Raw genomic sequence first — 16,684 nt, 5'->3', positions numbered from 1 at the left:
TTGGACTAAGCTCTGAAGGGCCTTTAACTAGTCTAGTAAGACCAAAAATTATTACAGGGTTTTACAGTGGGCCTTAAGTCAAAATTAAATTGTGATTGAGCATGTTATTGGGCCAGTAGCCCTATAAAACTCTTGGAATTTTCCATAAGCACCTTATTGGGTATTATAAGTGAGCCTTCGGCCCATGTAGCCTCAACCTATTGCATCTTATCATCAATAAATGAAATTGGAAGGAGAACTCAGAGAATTATAATGAATTAATTAAAGATTCAAATATAACAGTAAAGATCAATGAGACATTTTTAGAAAGCTGTCTACAAATCCTTTAGCCTTGTACATCAAACATGATGAAAACGCAAGATACGAATTAATTAAACGCATTTAAACTCTTCTCCTTCATTCTCTCTCATGCATGTAAAAGTTGCGTGACAAATGGACAGGCTAATATTTCTATAACGCAATTTAAGTTGTAAGAAGATGAACCCACCTGCGTTGTATGGAGAACAAACAAATAGTAAAACAAGATGTGAATATTCCTATTCCATCATATATTTCAGTCGCATAAACATACATGCTCATGCTCAATCATATGCATCAACCTTGCATGCTAATGCAACAAAAAACATTAGCTAGATCAAAAACCTTGATTTACTGATAATCTTTGGATTTATCTTGAATTGCCTAGCAACTTTATGAACGAAAAAAAATCAGAATTTGCACGTAGCCATGCTCACTAATAAGAAAGCCACTCTATCCATGTGCACTTACAATAGAAGACCATAATTAAAAATAATTAGGATGTTTCTAATCTGGAACACGTAAACACTTGTCTCTACAAAATAAGATGGTTAAAACAAATATAAGTAGGCAGGAGGCTTCAGACGACCAAGGAGGTGATGGTTCATAAAACTTGCAACATACTCCGCATATACAATCAATCATGCATGAAATAGAAAGCCACAAACAGATAAGAAAGCTAAAGTTACAGGCAAAAGCAAATTAAATTGTCATCAGTATGCGTAGTCAACAACCCCCTATCAGCTCATTATTATTGTTGCCTCGTCATCTCTTATTCCAGTACCTGAAGAATAGAAGTCAAACTTATACAGAATCCATCATCAAATAAAAGCTTGGGCCTTTTTTGAGAAAAATTTCCATACATAAAATCCTTTTTTCTTCTTTACCTTTTTACAGGTTCTATAGCAACAAAACTAGACTAGCCCAATTTCATACTACAACTGGTCTTGAATTAACTCCGCTAGACATTCCCACATCAATGCATCATACACTCAAATGACACTTAATACAGGAAACACCAATATTTCAGAACCATATATATCCAAGAAGTGAATACAATAATGCATTTAGGAACTTTATTATCAGGGAATAAGGATCAGTAGCGTTTTACCCATACATCACACCACTTAAAAAAAGGGTACCGGCAATAAAAATACTAGTAGCAGCACCAGAATACAGTGGCGGCAATAGTAAACAGACACTATTATGAAAAAAATATATATATGGGGGTAAGAGCTTACTTGTGATGAAAGTGAAAAACTCTGCAGTATTGTTGTTGGAGGGTAATTACCTTGTCTTCCGACATTCTCCCGAAAGGCAGCTGCTGCTGCTTCTCTGCAGTTGACCTAAGCATCATAATTCATAAGCTCTGGTATTTTGGGAACAATAATAATAATAATGGAACAATGCTTTTGATCGGAGAAAAGAAAGCAGATCAAACACCTCAAAGTCATAGCAGGCCACTGTAGGTGTGGATCAAATTATTTACAAAATTTAGATCTATATCACTCCATGTAAAACATTCTACATAAAACACCCCTTTACCGTATAAATCTCATAAATTCGGGCCTCTTTTACTCTCCAGATTCTAATTCCGCCATTGAAGAAAAAACAACCTTGCTAATATTGTAACACCTTTTAATGAAGGTTGGCTCCATCTACAATCGTTACAAATGAAAGCTGAGGTTTCCGCAAATAATGAAACCCCAGACTAAAATTCCCAGCTCAACTTTTCTTTTGCTGATGGGACAACAAGAAAAAGAACGATATATAAACAATTAATTAGTGAGGACATGTTCCACAGTTATCAATAACTATCTGTTATTTCTGCTCTCTTGACTCCACGGTTCCTATTATCATCATCTAAACCACTCAAGGGTGATTCACGTTTCAACTTGTGAGGATTGGTTGAAGCTGTCATGCCTGGAAAGGAATAAATAGTGCCGTTAACTTTGACATTCTTAAAAATATCAGAAGATTCACCATTAACTGGATGTGCATTGACTGAATCTTCTATGGCAACGGCTTTCGAGTTGGTTGCACAAGATGAATCCTTCTCCCAGTCAGAAATCTCCATTGGAAAAGGTGTACTAGAATCTGAATGAATTGCATTCATATTCCCTGAATCTTCAGCTGCAGCTTCAGAATTTAATGCAATTGTTATAGACCTATCACAGTCGACCTCCACTGTACCAGATGAATGTAATGACTTGTCAACATTCATATCCTGACCAACTCTAGAAGACAACTCATTTTCCAAGGATGAAACATCCACTGAAACCGCTGAACTTGATGCAAGTTCAAGTTCATTTACAAATTCTGAATTACTTTCAGATGCTAGTGACTGAGTAGTGCTTGTAGCTTTTACAGCATCCACAACTGAGAAGCAATCAACTTTTTTGCAGCTTCCTAATTCCGTTTCTGTTGTTGGCTGCTCTTTTGAAGGTTCCATGGTTCTAAGACATGATGGTCTGACAGAAACCCTGCCCCATAACAGGCAAAATAAGAACATGAGCAACACTGAAAGAAAGTTACAACAGAAAAACTTCCATGCATTTGAACAAGACCATTTTAATCAGACAACACAATGATCACATGGAAGCTAAAGATTACAGCTTCTCTTAACTAAGTTTACATCCACAAGCAAAAGAACCAAGGACAAGGGTTAAAGGCCAAGTAATTCAAGAAAACTGGTGAAATCAATCATTGCCACACAGTCAAAACAATCAACTCCTGTACCCATTGGTGGAAATATAATATACTCCTAGTCCTAGAGCACTAAAAAAAACTGCTTCCCAGGACACAACATTTCACTTATTCCTTATGGAGAAGACGGTTCCATGTTTTGAGAGAGAGGGAGCATGGTGCTCCATGAACATTGAATAATATCTTCCCATTGACTATTGGGTTCATAAACTCCAGAATTCAAAATTGCTCTAATAACAAGAAGTCAATCTTCTATGCCATATTTTTATTGGCTCACATTTTTTCTTTTGGGCAAGTTTGGAATGTTGGGAATATTCATGTATCTAATGGCTACCTGCATGAATACACCAAGCAACCATATTGTAGATACTCAAACTGATATGCATGCAAAACTCAAATATGCAATTGAGATTGGATGTTAACTAGCAGATGGGTATTAGCTAGATACCTGCTGTATAAAAGCATATAAGCTCCTTGAGAAAGCACTTCCTCCAATTCAACACTTTGAACCTAAGAAGAACACCATATGTTAGTGAAATACAATAGATTGTGGAGCCACTTTTTTTAAAGCAGATTTCTTTCCAGCTAGCTGAAAAATAATAAGCAAGAAAAAAATTTTATATAATCATTTTGGAAATATGGGAACATCTAAAAAATGTAATTTATTATATATGGTAGATATTCAAGAAACTATGTGTCGGATATAAGAGAGGAGTAGTGAGCTGGAGGGATGGGGGAGAGTTTCTACCTTACAGTCATCAACTCTATACCAGTTTCCATGGAAGTCCTTAATATAGCAGATATAATGACCAAAGAAAGATGCATTAAGCATGTCCACGTGGACAACAACAGCATAAAGCTTGTACACATCTGTACCATCTCCTTCACTTGTATATGGGCTCAGATCCAATGTCTCAGGAAAAGTTACTCTTTTGTTGAGTTTTCCAAACCTCCCACTCTGTAAAATTTTTTGTCAACAGATGCCATTAGAAGGCATGTAAATTTTTAGCCTCAGTTAAAACTAATGATCAATAAAGAAATTATGGCTCAGAAAGGATTTAAACAACTTGAGACCTGAAATCTTTTTAATGCAATTGTGAGAATATTTGGAGCCCGTTGAATGGTGAGACGCTTCCATGCCTTGACATAGTCATTGCACCTGCAAACAAGAGTATATTATCTCTAACAACAGAATAAAACGGAGACATCTAGAATACAAACATTTGTTGTGGACTTGTAAACCAGTTTATTTATGTATGATAATGTAAATGACATTTCCACTGGGTTTGAAATATTATAGAATGTTAAAGTTACAATAATAAAGAAGACAGAAGAAAATAATAAGAGAATATTTATGTGGTTTGGCTACAAGAGCTTTACCTATGGAAACAAAACATCAAAGGGTTACATATTCTACCTCATAAATACATAAGCTTCCAATTTATATTGGAAGACCCAATACATGATACTGTAAATTAAGAATTCTCCAACTAAGTAGGAATATATCAAATCCCCCCTAATAGGAACATAAAGACATAAATTATTTTATATATTTAAAAGTACAAATCCGACGATAAATAGGAATAACTTTCCATACCTTAGCACAGAATCATATCAATTCCAACTAGCATCAGCATGGAAGACAAAATACCCTTTGGGCATGGCATATTGGACTCAAACTCTAACTCAACCCAATTAAACTTTATCACAAGCCAATAGAGATAAAGGGAGAGAAGAAAGAATTAGGAGTTGGCTACAAAGTAATCTTCCTCCACTCCATTTCACCTATCAAAGTACTCTCAGTGAAAAGCTTTAAATTCTTGAAGTTCAACCCTAAGAATTTTGTCCACATCTCAACAAGGGATGAGGATATTTGGGAGAATATGAAGTAGGACAGGTTATGCAAGTAACCTGCTAATGTTTTTCTAGTGGAGATATCTCAAGCAATTGATGAGATGTAGGGTCAAGATTAAATAAAGATAGTAGGTTAAGCTTTAGGGGGGAGGAATGATTAGAGTGAGACTAGGAGAAACCGTGGCTCTTTTAAATCATCAAATAGTAACCTGGGTACTGTAGCAGCAGAGACAGAAAGAATGAGAAGAAGAGGACAAAAGAGAGTAGGAACTCCAAACAATATCAAACTACTGAAAATTCCATTGTCAAAACTCTAAGCAACGAATTAAGACAAATATGTATACACAGTAATTACGGTGATTTAATGACACTAATCATATTGGAGTTGGTAATCCAGGCAAGGAAAATTACAAACTAATACTGAATGGAATGCAAATTCCAATTGCCAAATGGGCATGGGCTTAGGAGTGTTAATTTATGAAGAATATACTGAAACAACCTCAACCATTATCCTTTTTATAAAAAAAAACTGCAAAACTAATCTAAGGTATACTTTCTACTCCCATCCAACGTTCAAATGCCATTATCATTTGATATAGTTGCAACACCATAGCTATGGACCAAATGAAGGATTATTAAAAAACATAAGGGTCCACCAGTGGCTTAAAAACAAACATGATGAGAAGATTACAAAAGCCTTCCTAAAAGGCCAAGTATGTAAGGTGCAGTGCTCAAAGCTCACACTAAAATGAACAAAATGCCAAGAAGAAGCAACATTCAAAGTAAATGATCTAATGTTGCAATACAAATAGTACAGAATAAGGAGCCATACCCATCACATTTGTACATATTTTCTCCATGAAGCCACTCTTTGGCTGTGAACTGATCAAGGCATTCCTCCAAGGATGCAGCGTCCCCATGAATTTCAACATTTAAATCCATCATATTTTCAAACAGATTTGAGATCTTGTCACATTTTGTACACATCACCTGAGAAAGTTATCCAATAGAATCATAGAGGCTGTCAGATCCACTACTGAAACTAGAGACAGGATCGGTTTAAATAAAAGGATACAAGCACATGGAAACCATAAAGCTTGCGTGGATCACAGTCAAACAGAGAGCTTGGAATAGTTCAATTTGAAAAATACAAGTCAATCAAAATCAAAATCACATGAATATGTCAAACCCACAACAGATTTTGAAATAAATAGGATTAGCAAATAAAATCTTAGTCGTGCTTTAATAATTCCAAGGGAAATAAAAAAACATAGTCTCCAAACATTATCTAATTAATATTGTAAAGGAAAGGTGCAGGCAGCCCAATGATCTTCTACCCCACCTCAAGTTCATTTCCTAAAAGTTACATTCTATGAAAGACCTTACAACCAACCAAGAGAGTTGGCATCTCCCCTCCATTTAGTTTTTAACTAGCAAAATCTCTCTTTATTCCTTCATTTCTTTTCAACATAAATAGCAAAAGGTGGAATAGCAAGAGGAACAAATCATTTGCGTTCATTCTAACTAAATATTCATTATTCTCCTTAAATGTGAATTCTACCAATTAAGCATGAAAAAAAAGGAAGTCATTCCAACCCCCTCCCCCCAAGGGTCTCTCTCATCTCAAATCTTTTGGAGAACAGTTCAATTTGGAAATATAGCTAACTGTTCTTTAATTGACAGAGAAAAACACACAACATTCTGAATAATGGCATGCCATCATAATTCGTTATAGTTCAATTTATGCACAAAATAAAAAGAAATGTTTCACAAGTAAGAAGTAAATCGTCTGGTTCCAGTGTAATAGGCTGGCGACCTGAGATTGTAGATGACCACCAAATACATGTTGAATAAAGGTCGTTTCTTGAGAGGCAGGATGGACAGCTTTTTCTCCCCCAAATTCATCAAGGCACACTGATTGCATCATATCAATGGCAAACCTAAAGCAAGACAAAAGAATAAAATCATTATTGGATGTTGAACATAAAATAGAAAATATAAACTGGATCCAATGCGACTGGATGAGTAATACAAACCTCATGAACTCATGAGCATCCTCTTGTCTTCCATAACCAAGATTACCACCAATGTTCGGCAAACGAGATAGAATACTCATAGGTGAAAAGGGATGTGAACTTTTGCTTACTCTTTCAACATGATCTTGGAATTCACATAGAAAGCACCAATCGTTGCGTTTACCTGAGAAGAAAATTTTGAAGTTAGGAAGTGAAGTAATGTCCAATTTCCTCCTAGAAAAGAGGAAAGCATGGGCCAAAAATAGATCTACTTTCCAAACTTACACTCTCTTTGATGACCTTTTTCCAATAAGTAGCCAACAAGAGGTCGTGTGAATGTGAGGCATTGCAGAACCACATTGGCAAAGCAACTGTTCACAGAATGCAGAATTGAACAAAAGAATTCTAGAAAGAATAGAGAAACAAATAACCTTCCATAATTAACAGGCAGCCTAAACCAAATGGAATGGAAGAAAAGTTAAAAACTGGAATTGGCATAAGGCTTAGTTAAGTAAAGTAACATGTGCTTATATCCGTGCATGGAGTCATGTATGTGCAAGAATTACTGAAAAGTGAACATAAAGAGCTTGCAAGTATGGTAAATCTGACCTGTTTCCACAATTTAGGAGTCCACAAGGAGGGAACGCTTCCTTGTTCGAATTGTAAAGTTTAATGAAGACATCATAGGGGAAAAGAACCTGAAAGTATAAGTGTAAATCAATGCTTTCTCTTTATAGAACAAGAATCACTTAACCAATCCAAGTGGCACCCAAGAAAACAACAGAACCAAAAGCTCTGTCACAACATATACCTCTCTTGGCTTCTTAATAAGCTTAGTGGACCCAGTGGCTGGAACCAGTGCAATGCCAGAAAAAGTTCTGCTCCCAACACCTGAAGCTTTTAACCCAAAGTTGGATTTTGAATTTTGTGCTGAATTTAACCTGACAAAATCCTTGCATTTTGAATTGTGCCCAGATTTCCAGTCAGCTTGTTGGCATTCTGTTGAGCTGGAAATGGCAAGGAAGAGTAAACTTTTAAACGTCTGTGTATTTTGAAATACTGAGTACTGACCCAAAAAATCCTCTGAAATAGCACCTACTGCCATTTATTTTTATGAAAATGAAGCAATACTAAGATAAGCCTTAAAGTTAAAAATGCAGAAGGGAGGAGAAAACATATAACTAAGCACACAAGAAACAGTTAAATAAAAAACGAGTGAATTTCTTAGTTTCATAGTAAAAGTATTAGAAACCATTTGCACATTATATCATATTATATTATTAACATTATACAGCTGTATAAACAAGAAAAAGGGCTTTTTTAGGGAAGAAGAAGAAGAAGGGTGGGGAAACACCATCTTTCGAGCTAGCACAACTAGTGCCAGATAAAGCCAAGCCAAAATTAGATTATGATTGTCTTTTGTCATTAATTAACTTTACTCTCCGGTTAAAACGAGAGTAATTCTGTCTTGAGCAAGCAACTAGAAACTGCATTTACATATGCAACTCTTCTACTGCTGCTTGTGAACCAATGAAAAATCCCTATTTCATTGTAAATAACTTGCTACGAATATTAAAACGAAAAGTGCAAAGCAATAATTAGGAGACTTTCAGTAAGGAACCAATGCCAACCGCTTTCTAAACAAGAAAACGATTTTTAAAAAAAATAGAAGAAAGAAAACTACCCACATATGACTATCATTAAAGATTGCCATCAGTATCGGCCATGTTTCAAGAAACTCTCAGAGAACAATCAGGGGAAAGAAAGCTAATGATGAATTACAACCACAACCATAATTAACAAACTCAGTAAGAAAGATGGGGGGGGGGGGGGGGGGTGGGGAGTACCAGTATCTAACAGATTTGCAACGGGAGCACTTCTTGGTTCCATGATTGCCGCAATTGGCACAAGAAGAACCCTCCGTTTCCATATGAATGGTAGGAACCGAGCGATTCCGATAAGTGGAGCCGCCACCTCCTCCTTCGAAATTGGCGTCGACCTCGAAGTACTTCGACGCTGTATTCTTGACCAAGTGAAGCAATCCTAAAGCTATTATAAAGAGCGTGAATATTAATTGAAGGAACCAATTGAGATCCACCGTTATTCCACCGACATGCATCTACACGTTTGATCATATACATACATATATATATATATATATATATATATATACAATTTTGCTTCCTCTATTTGATCAGAGAACCTTTTCTTTTACCTTTTATTTAAAAATTAAAACAAAAAAGAAGCTTTAGAATGCTGAAGAACAGTGAGAGGAGAGATGGGACTGTGTATACTTTAGGGTTTTGGCAAAGAAATTTGGGAAAGTTGGAGAATAAAGAGGAGGGTGTGGGTACAAAATTAGGGAAGAAGAAAAAAGAAAGTGGGCCTGAGTTGGGACTGGGTTTCTCCTTCAATGCATTCTTTCCCAATTCGTTCTCTCAAAGGTTTGTTTGTCTGTCCGTCTGTCCAGCAACTTACAATATTAGAAAGAGAAGAGAGCCTCAGCCTACGTGTCTGACACTTTTATTGGATTTTTCTTTTATTTGTCTTTCTTAACCGCAAAGAAATTAACTGCTTTAATACGTTTTTTTCATTAATACAGTTAAAATTTTATTTAAAAATTATTAATTAAAATAATAATTGTATTTTAATTTTTTTTATTCATTAAAAATTAAATGTGAATTTATTTTTAATAAACTGTTATGTTTAATACTATAAATTTTTAATAAAAATTAAATTTTAATTATTAAATATATTTTATGTATAAAGTAAGAATTATGTAGATTAATTAAATTTTGAATATAAAAATACATTATTCATAAGAAAAATAGAACTAAATAATAATAAATAGATATAAAAAAATATTATTTTATTAGTTCAAAATTTTATAATTAAATAGTTTATTGCAAAATTACTTTGCAATATCATTTAGCTAATATATTTGAGAAAATATATGTCTGAAGATAAAGTTGTTTAAGGGGAAAAATTATATATTTTCTTGGCATATATCTGGACCACAAGAACAATAGTAATTTTTTAATGGATGTGACATTATAATTATTATAATTAATTAAATATAATTATTTATTACTAATTTTGCGACGAAGATAAATTTGACCTCGGCTTTAACAACCATTTGATTATATAATTTTTATTGAAATTTATATATAATTAATTAAAGTGCATATAATAATCAACAAATTTAAATATAAAATATTTAATTCAATAATTATTAAATTCATTTTCATAAGACTTCGTGCTTCTAAAACTTATACTCATTTTGTTCTTCTTTAATTAATGCTGTAGAAAAAAATTGTCTCAATTTAAATGCTATAATGTTGAACAAGGATATTTTAATTAATTATTTTTATTTTTATATGTAAAAATGAGGTTATCCAATCAAGTTTTCAATCTGTATTAAAAACATTAAACATTACTTAAGTAAAATGGAATAAATGTGTTTTTTTTATAAAAAAAAAATGAGATGTTGCACAAATATAATATATAATCTCCTATTTTGAACTTTGACAAAAAAACGTTATATATATATATATATATATATATTTTCCATTTTTGGTTGCGATGAAGGAAGAGCACAAGATCATTCGCCAGAAATTGATTTGGACAGATTTTAGTTACTATGCAATTAAATTTTCATGGGTTTGTGCTCCTCATATGTATGTTAATTTTATAGACAAATTACCATGTTCATGACTCATGAGATGTTAAGTGACGGGATTTGTTTGGGCGGCAAGCCGAGAATGCCTATGAAATAAGGTTTTTTCATTTTCTTATATATATATATCAAAAGGAAGGGGGTCTGGGTGGGTGTGAAATTTGGGCTAACCTCACCTAAAACTCACCGATTAGACTTCAGAGCCTCGGTGGTTAAATGGAGGGCTCAAATTCAAACAACCACTGCCTCTTTCCAACCTCACCCCTAATTCATATGCATGTATTTTAATATATAACAACTATTACAGATTATAGCTATAACTTTAGTGTGTCTTAAGTTTATATTAATGTGAAATGTGTGTCTGAATCTTGTCTAAACTTCATATTTACTGACACTCATAGTCCCTTAATTTTTATAATCCAAGCAAGCAAAATGGCAAAATTACAAACTCAAAGCTTCAGGGAGTGGCCTTGTTGGTGAAGGAGAGTAGAGATATATCAACAGGACATAAACCCTAACCAAGAATAGCTGGGATTAGCCTAATTTACAGTAATTTTTTTGTCGTTTAATTTTGTTTCTAGTGTGCTCGTAAATGCTGTCGGTGAGATTTGTCTTGGAGTTATATAATATCAGACATCGTTGATGTGATCCTTTAACATGATCTTTCTTGCAAGATAGAGCCCTTTTCTTCTTATTAAATTGTTATCCATTCACTTCGTTTTTATGGGGATTGGAATTTTGATAAACAAGGATTTGGGCTTTGGCCCAAAAAGCATAGATGAACATAAACAGGAGACTTGGATTCATTCGACAAACAGCGAAACGAAATTGAATGAGGCACAATCACCTCCAATGGGCCTAAGCCAACAACCCCAACATTTTTAACTTTTGTTTGATCTTAAATTTTGCTAAAAAACGAAGTTCTTTGGGCATCCACCTGCCAATATATGTTTGTGAAATGGTTTCTTATGTAGTGCTTGCTGAATTTGAAAACGACTAACTTTTCTGCCAGCAAGTTAATTGTCTTATAATAATAAGACCACATATGGTGGACACTATAGTGTTGAGTATAAATATTAATAAATTACTCGTAATTAATGATTTTTTTTTTAAAAAAAAAAAGTATTATTAAGTCTTTGTATTGATGGTTTATTTTAATTACCAGCATTGTTTCTTATGTGGAGGGGAAAGCAACCAAGGCCAATTCGTCTCTCCTAATGCTCTTCGGTCCGCACTGCCTCATTCATATAATATAAACATAATTAAGACAAATAGTGACACGACGTGTGGTGCAATTATTGGAATGGATCGCCATGTGGCATTAGGGCACGTGTTAGCCAGAAAGCAACACACATACATTATGTATTATTATTATTGTAAAGAAGTGGATGTTGGGTCGAGTAGGTGCATGGAGGAAGAAAAGGGCTAATAATCTTCATAGATTTGAGGGCAGAGAGAGTCGCAGTAGTACAATGGTGGTTCTATGATTAAGCAATCTCTTTTGGCATGAGCTTCCAATATTTACCCTAGAAACAAACAAACAAACTTACCATTTGTATACAAGTGACGTTACTTGTTTGTCTCATAATTACCATGCCAAATTAATAATAAAGGTCCGGATTAGGATGCTAAGCAACAAAATCCGGAGTGGTGTTGCCCACTAATGATAACTTGAAGAGCTTTAGCTAAACAGGCGATCATCTAGCCTCTAATACGCACAAGAGAGAGGCCGTATCAAAAGATATAGGAACAGTAACTTCAATATACACTGAAACCACAGATATGGGCTATAAGAAATGCAGAGGTAGGCCCTTGCGTAGGCGTTTCATTCTTTTTTGTCATGGAGTTGTCAAATATGTGATCATATCACAGTACACAATTTGGACGAAGGTTCCTTACATGGCTCCGGAATTTGAGGGATATTCATATTTAGACGGTTCAACCGAGGTCCCATGTTTTGATCCATGTTTATGCAAACGCAACTTGTACGGATCTATTCGCAATCTATGTGGGGAGTGGGAGTGGGAGTGGGATTGCTCATTTGCTAACTCTTGCTTGTGAGTGCCAATTGAATTAAGAAACGATTTCATGGAAATTTGTGTTAATTATAGAGAAGAATAATGCATTGGAAAATTAACAAACTTCTATATATAGAAGAATAATTCAGGGAGTGCAATGCATGAATAATTATTTGATTATCAATTACAAGTGTGCTGATTATTTTTACAATAAATATATACGGGGACAAAATAAGAAAAGCTGCATGTAGCATTATGCTAGTTGGTGGTTCCTTGCGGATGAGATATATATTTATTGGAGAATTATTGCTTTATAAGGTGTTTTATTATTATGAGATTGTAGGCTATAGCATCACCCAATTTCTAGTCCATCATGTTTGACAGAAGAGCAACCCATTTTCCTTTCCCTTTTGCTTGCCTCCCATCTCTTTTATTTGTCATTAATTTTCCAGCAATCTGCTTTCTCATCTAACAATTACCTATACCCATTCATTTTTTCATTTTTTCCTTGCAAATTCTGATTGCATTAATGTAGTATAATATATATTTTTTTATAGAAAAAACAGTTATGTGAAAATTTTCGTAATTTCAAAAAATTTAGAGTTTCTAATATATTTTGATGAATTACAGTTATGACAATTTAATTAAATTTTGTGGAATTTAATGTTATTTTAATACTTAGGTTACATTAATGTTAAGTAGTTTTTATGTGTTAAATATTATTATGAAATTGTAGACAACTTGATAGATTTTTCAAAATTCATTTTGAGTAAATAAAAAAAAAAGACTTAACAATTAAATTTGGACCGTGGTCAAGGAAAAGAATAATAAGCCAAAAAATGAAAAAGAAAACAAATTAATTATTTGTATAAAAATATAAAATACTAGTATACGACTATTTGTCATAGATAAATGGAGAGATAATGGGGGGGGGGGGGGGTTGGCTACTTTCGCTGTACCTTGAAAAGGCACCTAATTGACAGGAGCATCTGTGGACCCCACACCCCAACGCAAACCCACCTGTTGGCTGCTACTGCCTTCTGACATCTGATGACGAAAGCATCTCCTACATTTCCTAGCTAATAATAATAATAAAAAAAAGTTAAATCATTAACGTGAGCCGAGCCAGCTTGCTGTCCCTGTTTTTTGCCAGTTTTGGCCTTTACGCATTAGTCCAAGCATATGCCTCTACTCTGCTTTTCCACTCCAAACGCGCCACGTATATCACAATCATTCTGAAAGCTGCATTAAGAATTTGACACGTATGCCATTGCACGAACGGTTTGAGAGCCAACGCTATGCGTGTCGTGACAAGCAGCGTAGATATTCATGTCGTAACAATTTCAAAGTTCTTACTACAAGATCCATGCATTTTTTTACTACACGAGGGCTCATCTGATCCACCGTGAAAAATCGATAACTAAAAAATGATAAAAAGGTCAAAATTCTGCTTCGGATGTTTAATGTAGATTATTTTAAAATTAATCATTTTAATTTAAATAATAAGAACATTGAAATTAAATTAATTTTTAATACTTTGATCTCGACTTCAATTTATTTAAATATAATACCTATTGTTTTAAATAATTTTATTTTAATTAATAAGTAAACCAGATCATCTTAATGTTAATTAAATTTAAATTAATTTTAATTGATCCTAATTTATGTCAACTTTGAGTTGAAGTTTAATTTTGAGTTGGTATTTGGTAAAATCTTACTAATGGTTTTTGTTTTTTTTTTTTTTTACTTTATTATGTCGATTATCTTACTAACGAGACAATAAAATAGTTAAACAATTTGATTGAGGAGATGAGCTGGCAAATATAAAAAAATTATGTATATATATATATATAAAGCACATGTTCCCTAGCCGGCCAAGGGATATAGAAATGAATAAAGCAAGGGCATGTGACTGCCTCCACAGGCTATCCCCCAAACCGGAAATTGAAAAAAAGAAAAAAAAATGCTATGGCAAACAAAAATTAAGAGTAAAGCAATATAGAGTTACAGTTTATATGAATATACATTTAATCAGTTAATATTATATAAACTAATTAAATAATTAAAATTTATAGCTAATTAATAAAAAAAAAAAACATAGAAACACAATGGACAAAGAAAATGGTGGTTTAAATTTTTTTTTTAAAAAAAAAAAGAAAGGAAAAATAGTAGTAATCGGTGAATTGCATAAAATGGTATTGGCATAATTAATAGTTAGTTAATTGTTAGGTTGTTCCTATTGGGCAGTTGCTGTGGATTTCTGTAGTCGTTGTCATTTCCCAAAACACTTAATCAATTAACCATCCTGCATAAAACTAGTGAAAGGGAGTGTACCACGTTGATTATTATTTTATTTAATCGACTAATCCGTGTATTAAGGAATGCTGTCTCCATTAATCATCCCCTCTTCCTCTATCTATCTATTTTACAATGAATTTTTCTTACCTTATAGTTTTATTTTAGGTGATTAACCCAACACTCACGCATACGTTCGATTATTAATTTTTTAATTAATCAAGTTAAATTTATTTAATTTTCAACATATATGACTTTAGAATTATGCTCAAAATCAGTAAATAATTAATTAGTCCTTTATCTTTTCTATTATTTTTCAATTTAAAAAATTTATTTTTCATTTTTAAGATTTCAAGACTCTATTTAAATTTTTTTAAAAATTATTCGCTCATTATTTAATTTAATTTTTTATATTATTTTTATTATTAAATAATAATTTTTTTATTTATCTTATTTAATTATTAATCTATTTATATGATTTAAATTATAAGAAAATAAATTTTAATGGATAAGAATATTTATTTCTTTTAGAAAAATAAAATGTTAATAGTAAATTATCTATTAAAATATTATATTATTTTACTAGTATTATTTTTTTATGAATTTCATATTACTATTATAGAAAAAGAGATTTTTTTTACGTTAAATATCATTAAAAGTTGATTCTATTCTGATAAATTATAAATAATTAATCAATAATTTATATCAAAAAACATATTTATAAATATTAATAATATTATTATTAAAATATATTTTATTCAATAAAAAATAGAATAGACGACAATGATTATTATTTAATTATAATAATTTATTTATTTTTTATAAAAATTTATTTTCTGAATATGTATTTATTTTATACTGATTTTATTTTATAATTTGTATTCATTTTAATTTTTCAGGCATATTAAAAAATAATTTATTTTTATTGATGTTTCAATTATATTCACCTTAAAATTATTAAATTTTATTTAATATTAAAAAATATTTTAAATATTTATTTAAAAAAATAATAATTAATAATAGATTAATTTAGAAATACTATAAAATTAAATAGGATTATACTTGTTAATTATATGTTAATATAATAAAAAAATAATAATTTTAAAATAATAATAATAAATTGATAAAATAAAAAAATAATATATTCCCTGCATAAAGGTAAGTCAGATGGGTCATGTGAGGATTGGTATATACAAAGCAGAAACGCCAGAAAGCTAGGGGAAGGAAATGGTTTAGTTCGTTTGGGTGCATAAAACCATAAACTATGTGTGTGTATAGATATATATAACAAGGGAAAACATTAAGCTATGGGACGCTAAAAGGAGGCCCTCCATTTGCCAGGTTCTTCACCATACGATATGTTTTATTTATTTATTTTTTTTGAAATGAGATATCAAATTATTATATTTTTTACTCTAACTTGATCATATTATTATAAAAAATTATTGATAGTATTTTTTTAAATTTAATATTTTAGTTTATAATTTCTTAAAAATCTTTATGTTTGACTCAATTTATTTTTTAAATAAATTAAATTCGAATTTAATTTTTAAATTTATTTAATAAATAAAATAAATTTAAATTTACATATACTCAACTTATTAAGACTTAAAAATCTATTTATTTATAAGTTTATAAGTCAATTAGTGAATATATTCCACTAAAATTTTTTAGCTTTACACCTATTATTTTGTAAATTAAAAGTTATTGAAACTATATATAATATTTCGTTTCATGGCTATTTAAAATTTAGTTCGATAAAATTATGATTCATTTTAATTTATTTCTTAGATAAATATTTTTTTTTTCAAAAATTCGATTTG

At 31.9% G+C, this 16,684-nt stretch overlaps 1 protein-coding gene across 4 annotated transcripts; it reads right to left on the bottom strand.

Annotated features, from left to right (window-relative positions):
* Positions 1 to 239: 239 nt before the first annotated feature.
* Positions 240 to 9,344, bottom strand: LOC110603902 (ubiquitin carboxyl-terminal hydrolase 18). 4 transcript variants are annotated; one of them, XM_043951771.1, is made up of 13 exons: positions 8,720 to 9,344; positions 7,684 to 7,879; positions 7,482 to 7,570; positions 7,158 to 7,243; positions 6,894 to 7,056; positions 6,674 to 6,797; positions 5,690 to 5,847; positions 4,078 to 4,162; positions 3,752 to 3,961; positions 3,452 to 3,513; positions 2,281 to 2,780; positions 1,539 to 1,643; positions 240 to 1,081 (listed from the first exon to the last, which is right to left on the bottom strand). In XM_043951771.1, the coding sequence occupies exons 1-12, from the start codon at positions 8,989 to 8,991 to the stop codon at positions 1,585 to 1,587; spliced, it is 2,004 nt and encodes a 667-aa protein (XP_043807706.1). In that variant the 5' UTR covers positions 8,992 to 9,344; the 3' UTR covers positions 240 to 1,081; positions 1,539 to 1,584. The 4 variants fall into 4 exon arrangements, with proteins under 4 accessions (XP_043807706.1, XP_043807707.1, XP_043807705.1 ...); XM_043951772.1 differs by having other exon boundaries at positions 240 to 487; XM_043951770.1 differs by having other exon boundaries at positions 240 to 1,643.
* Positions 9,345 to 16,684: the final 7,340 nt, after the last annotated feature.

Source organism: Manihot esculenta, chromosome 16 (genome assembly GCF_001659605.2).
Source record: "Manihot esculenta cultivar AM560-2 chromosome 16, M.esculenta_v8, whole genome shotgun sequence".
Lineage (NCBI taxonomy): Eukaryota > Viridiplantae > Streptophyta > Magnoliopsida > Malpighiales > Euphorbiaceae > Manihot > Manihot esculenta.
The sequence above is the reverse complement of the archived record's forward strand: the minus strand, read 5'-3'. Positions and strand labels throughout refer to the sequence as shown.

Coding starts and splice junctions, on each gene's coding strand:
- LOC110603902 (XM_021741905.2), bottom strand. CDS start 8,991: ATGCATGTCGGTGGAATAACGGTGGATCTCAATTGGTTCCTTCAATTA. Junction 3,962..4,077: donor TTGCATTAAAAAGATTTCAG/GTCTCAAGTTGT, acceptor AAAATTTTACAG/AGTGGGAGGTTTGGAAAACT. Junction 2,781..3,451: donor TATATGCTTTTATACAGCAG/GTATCTAGCTAA, acceptor GTTATGGGGCAG/GGTTTCTGTCAGACCATCAT.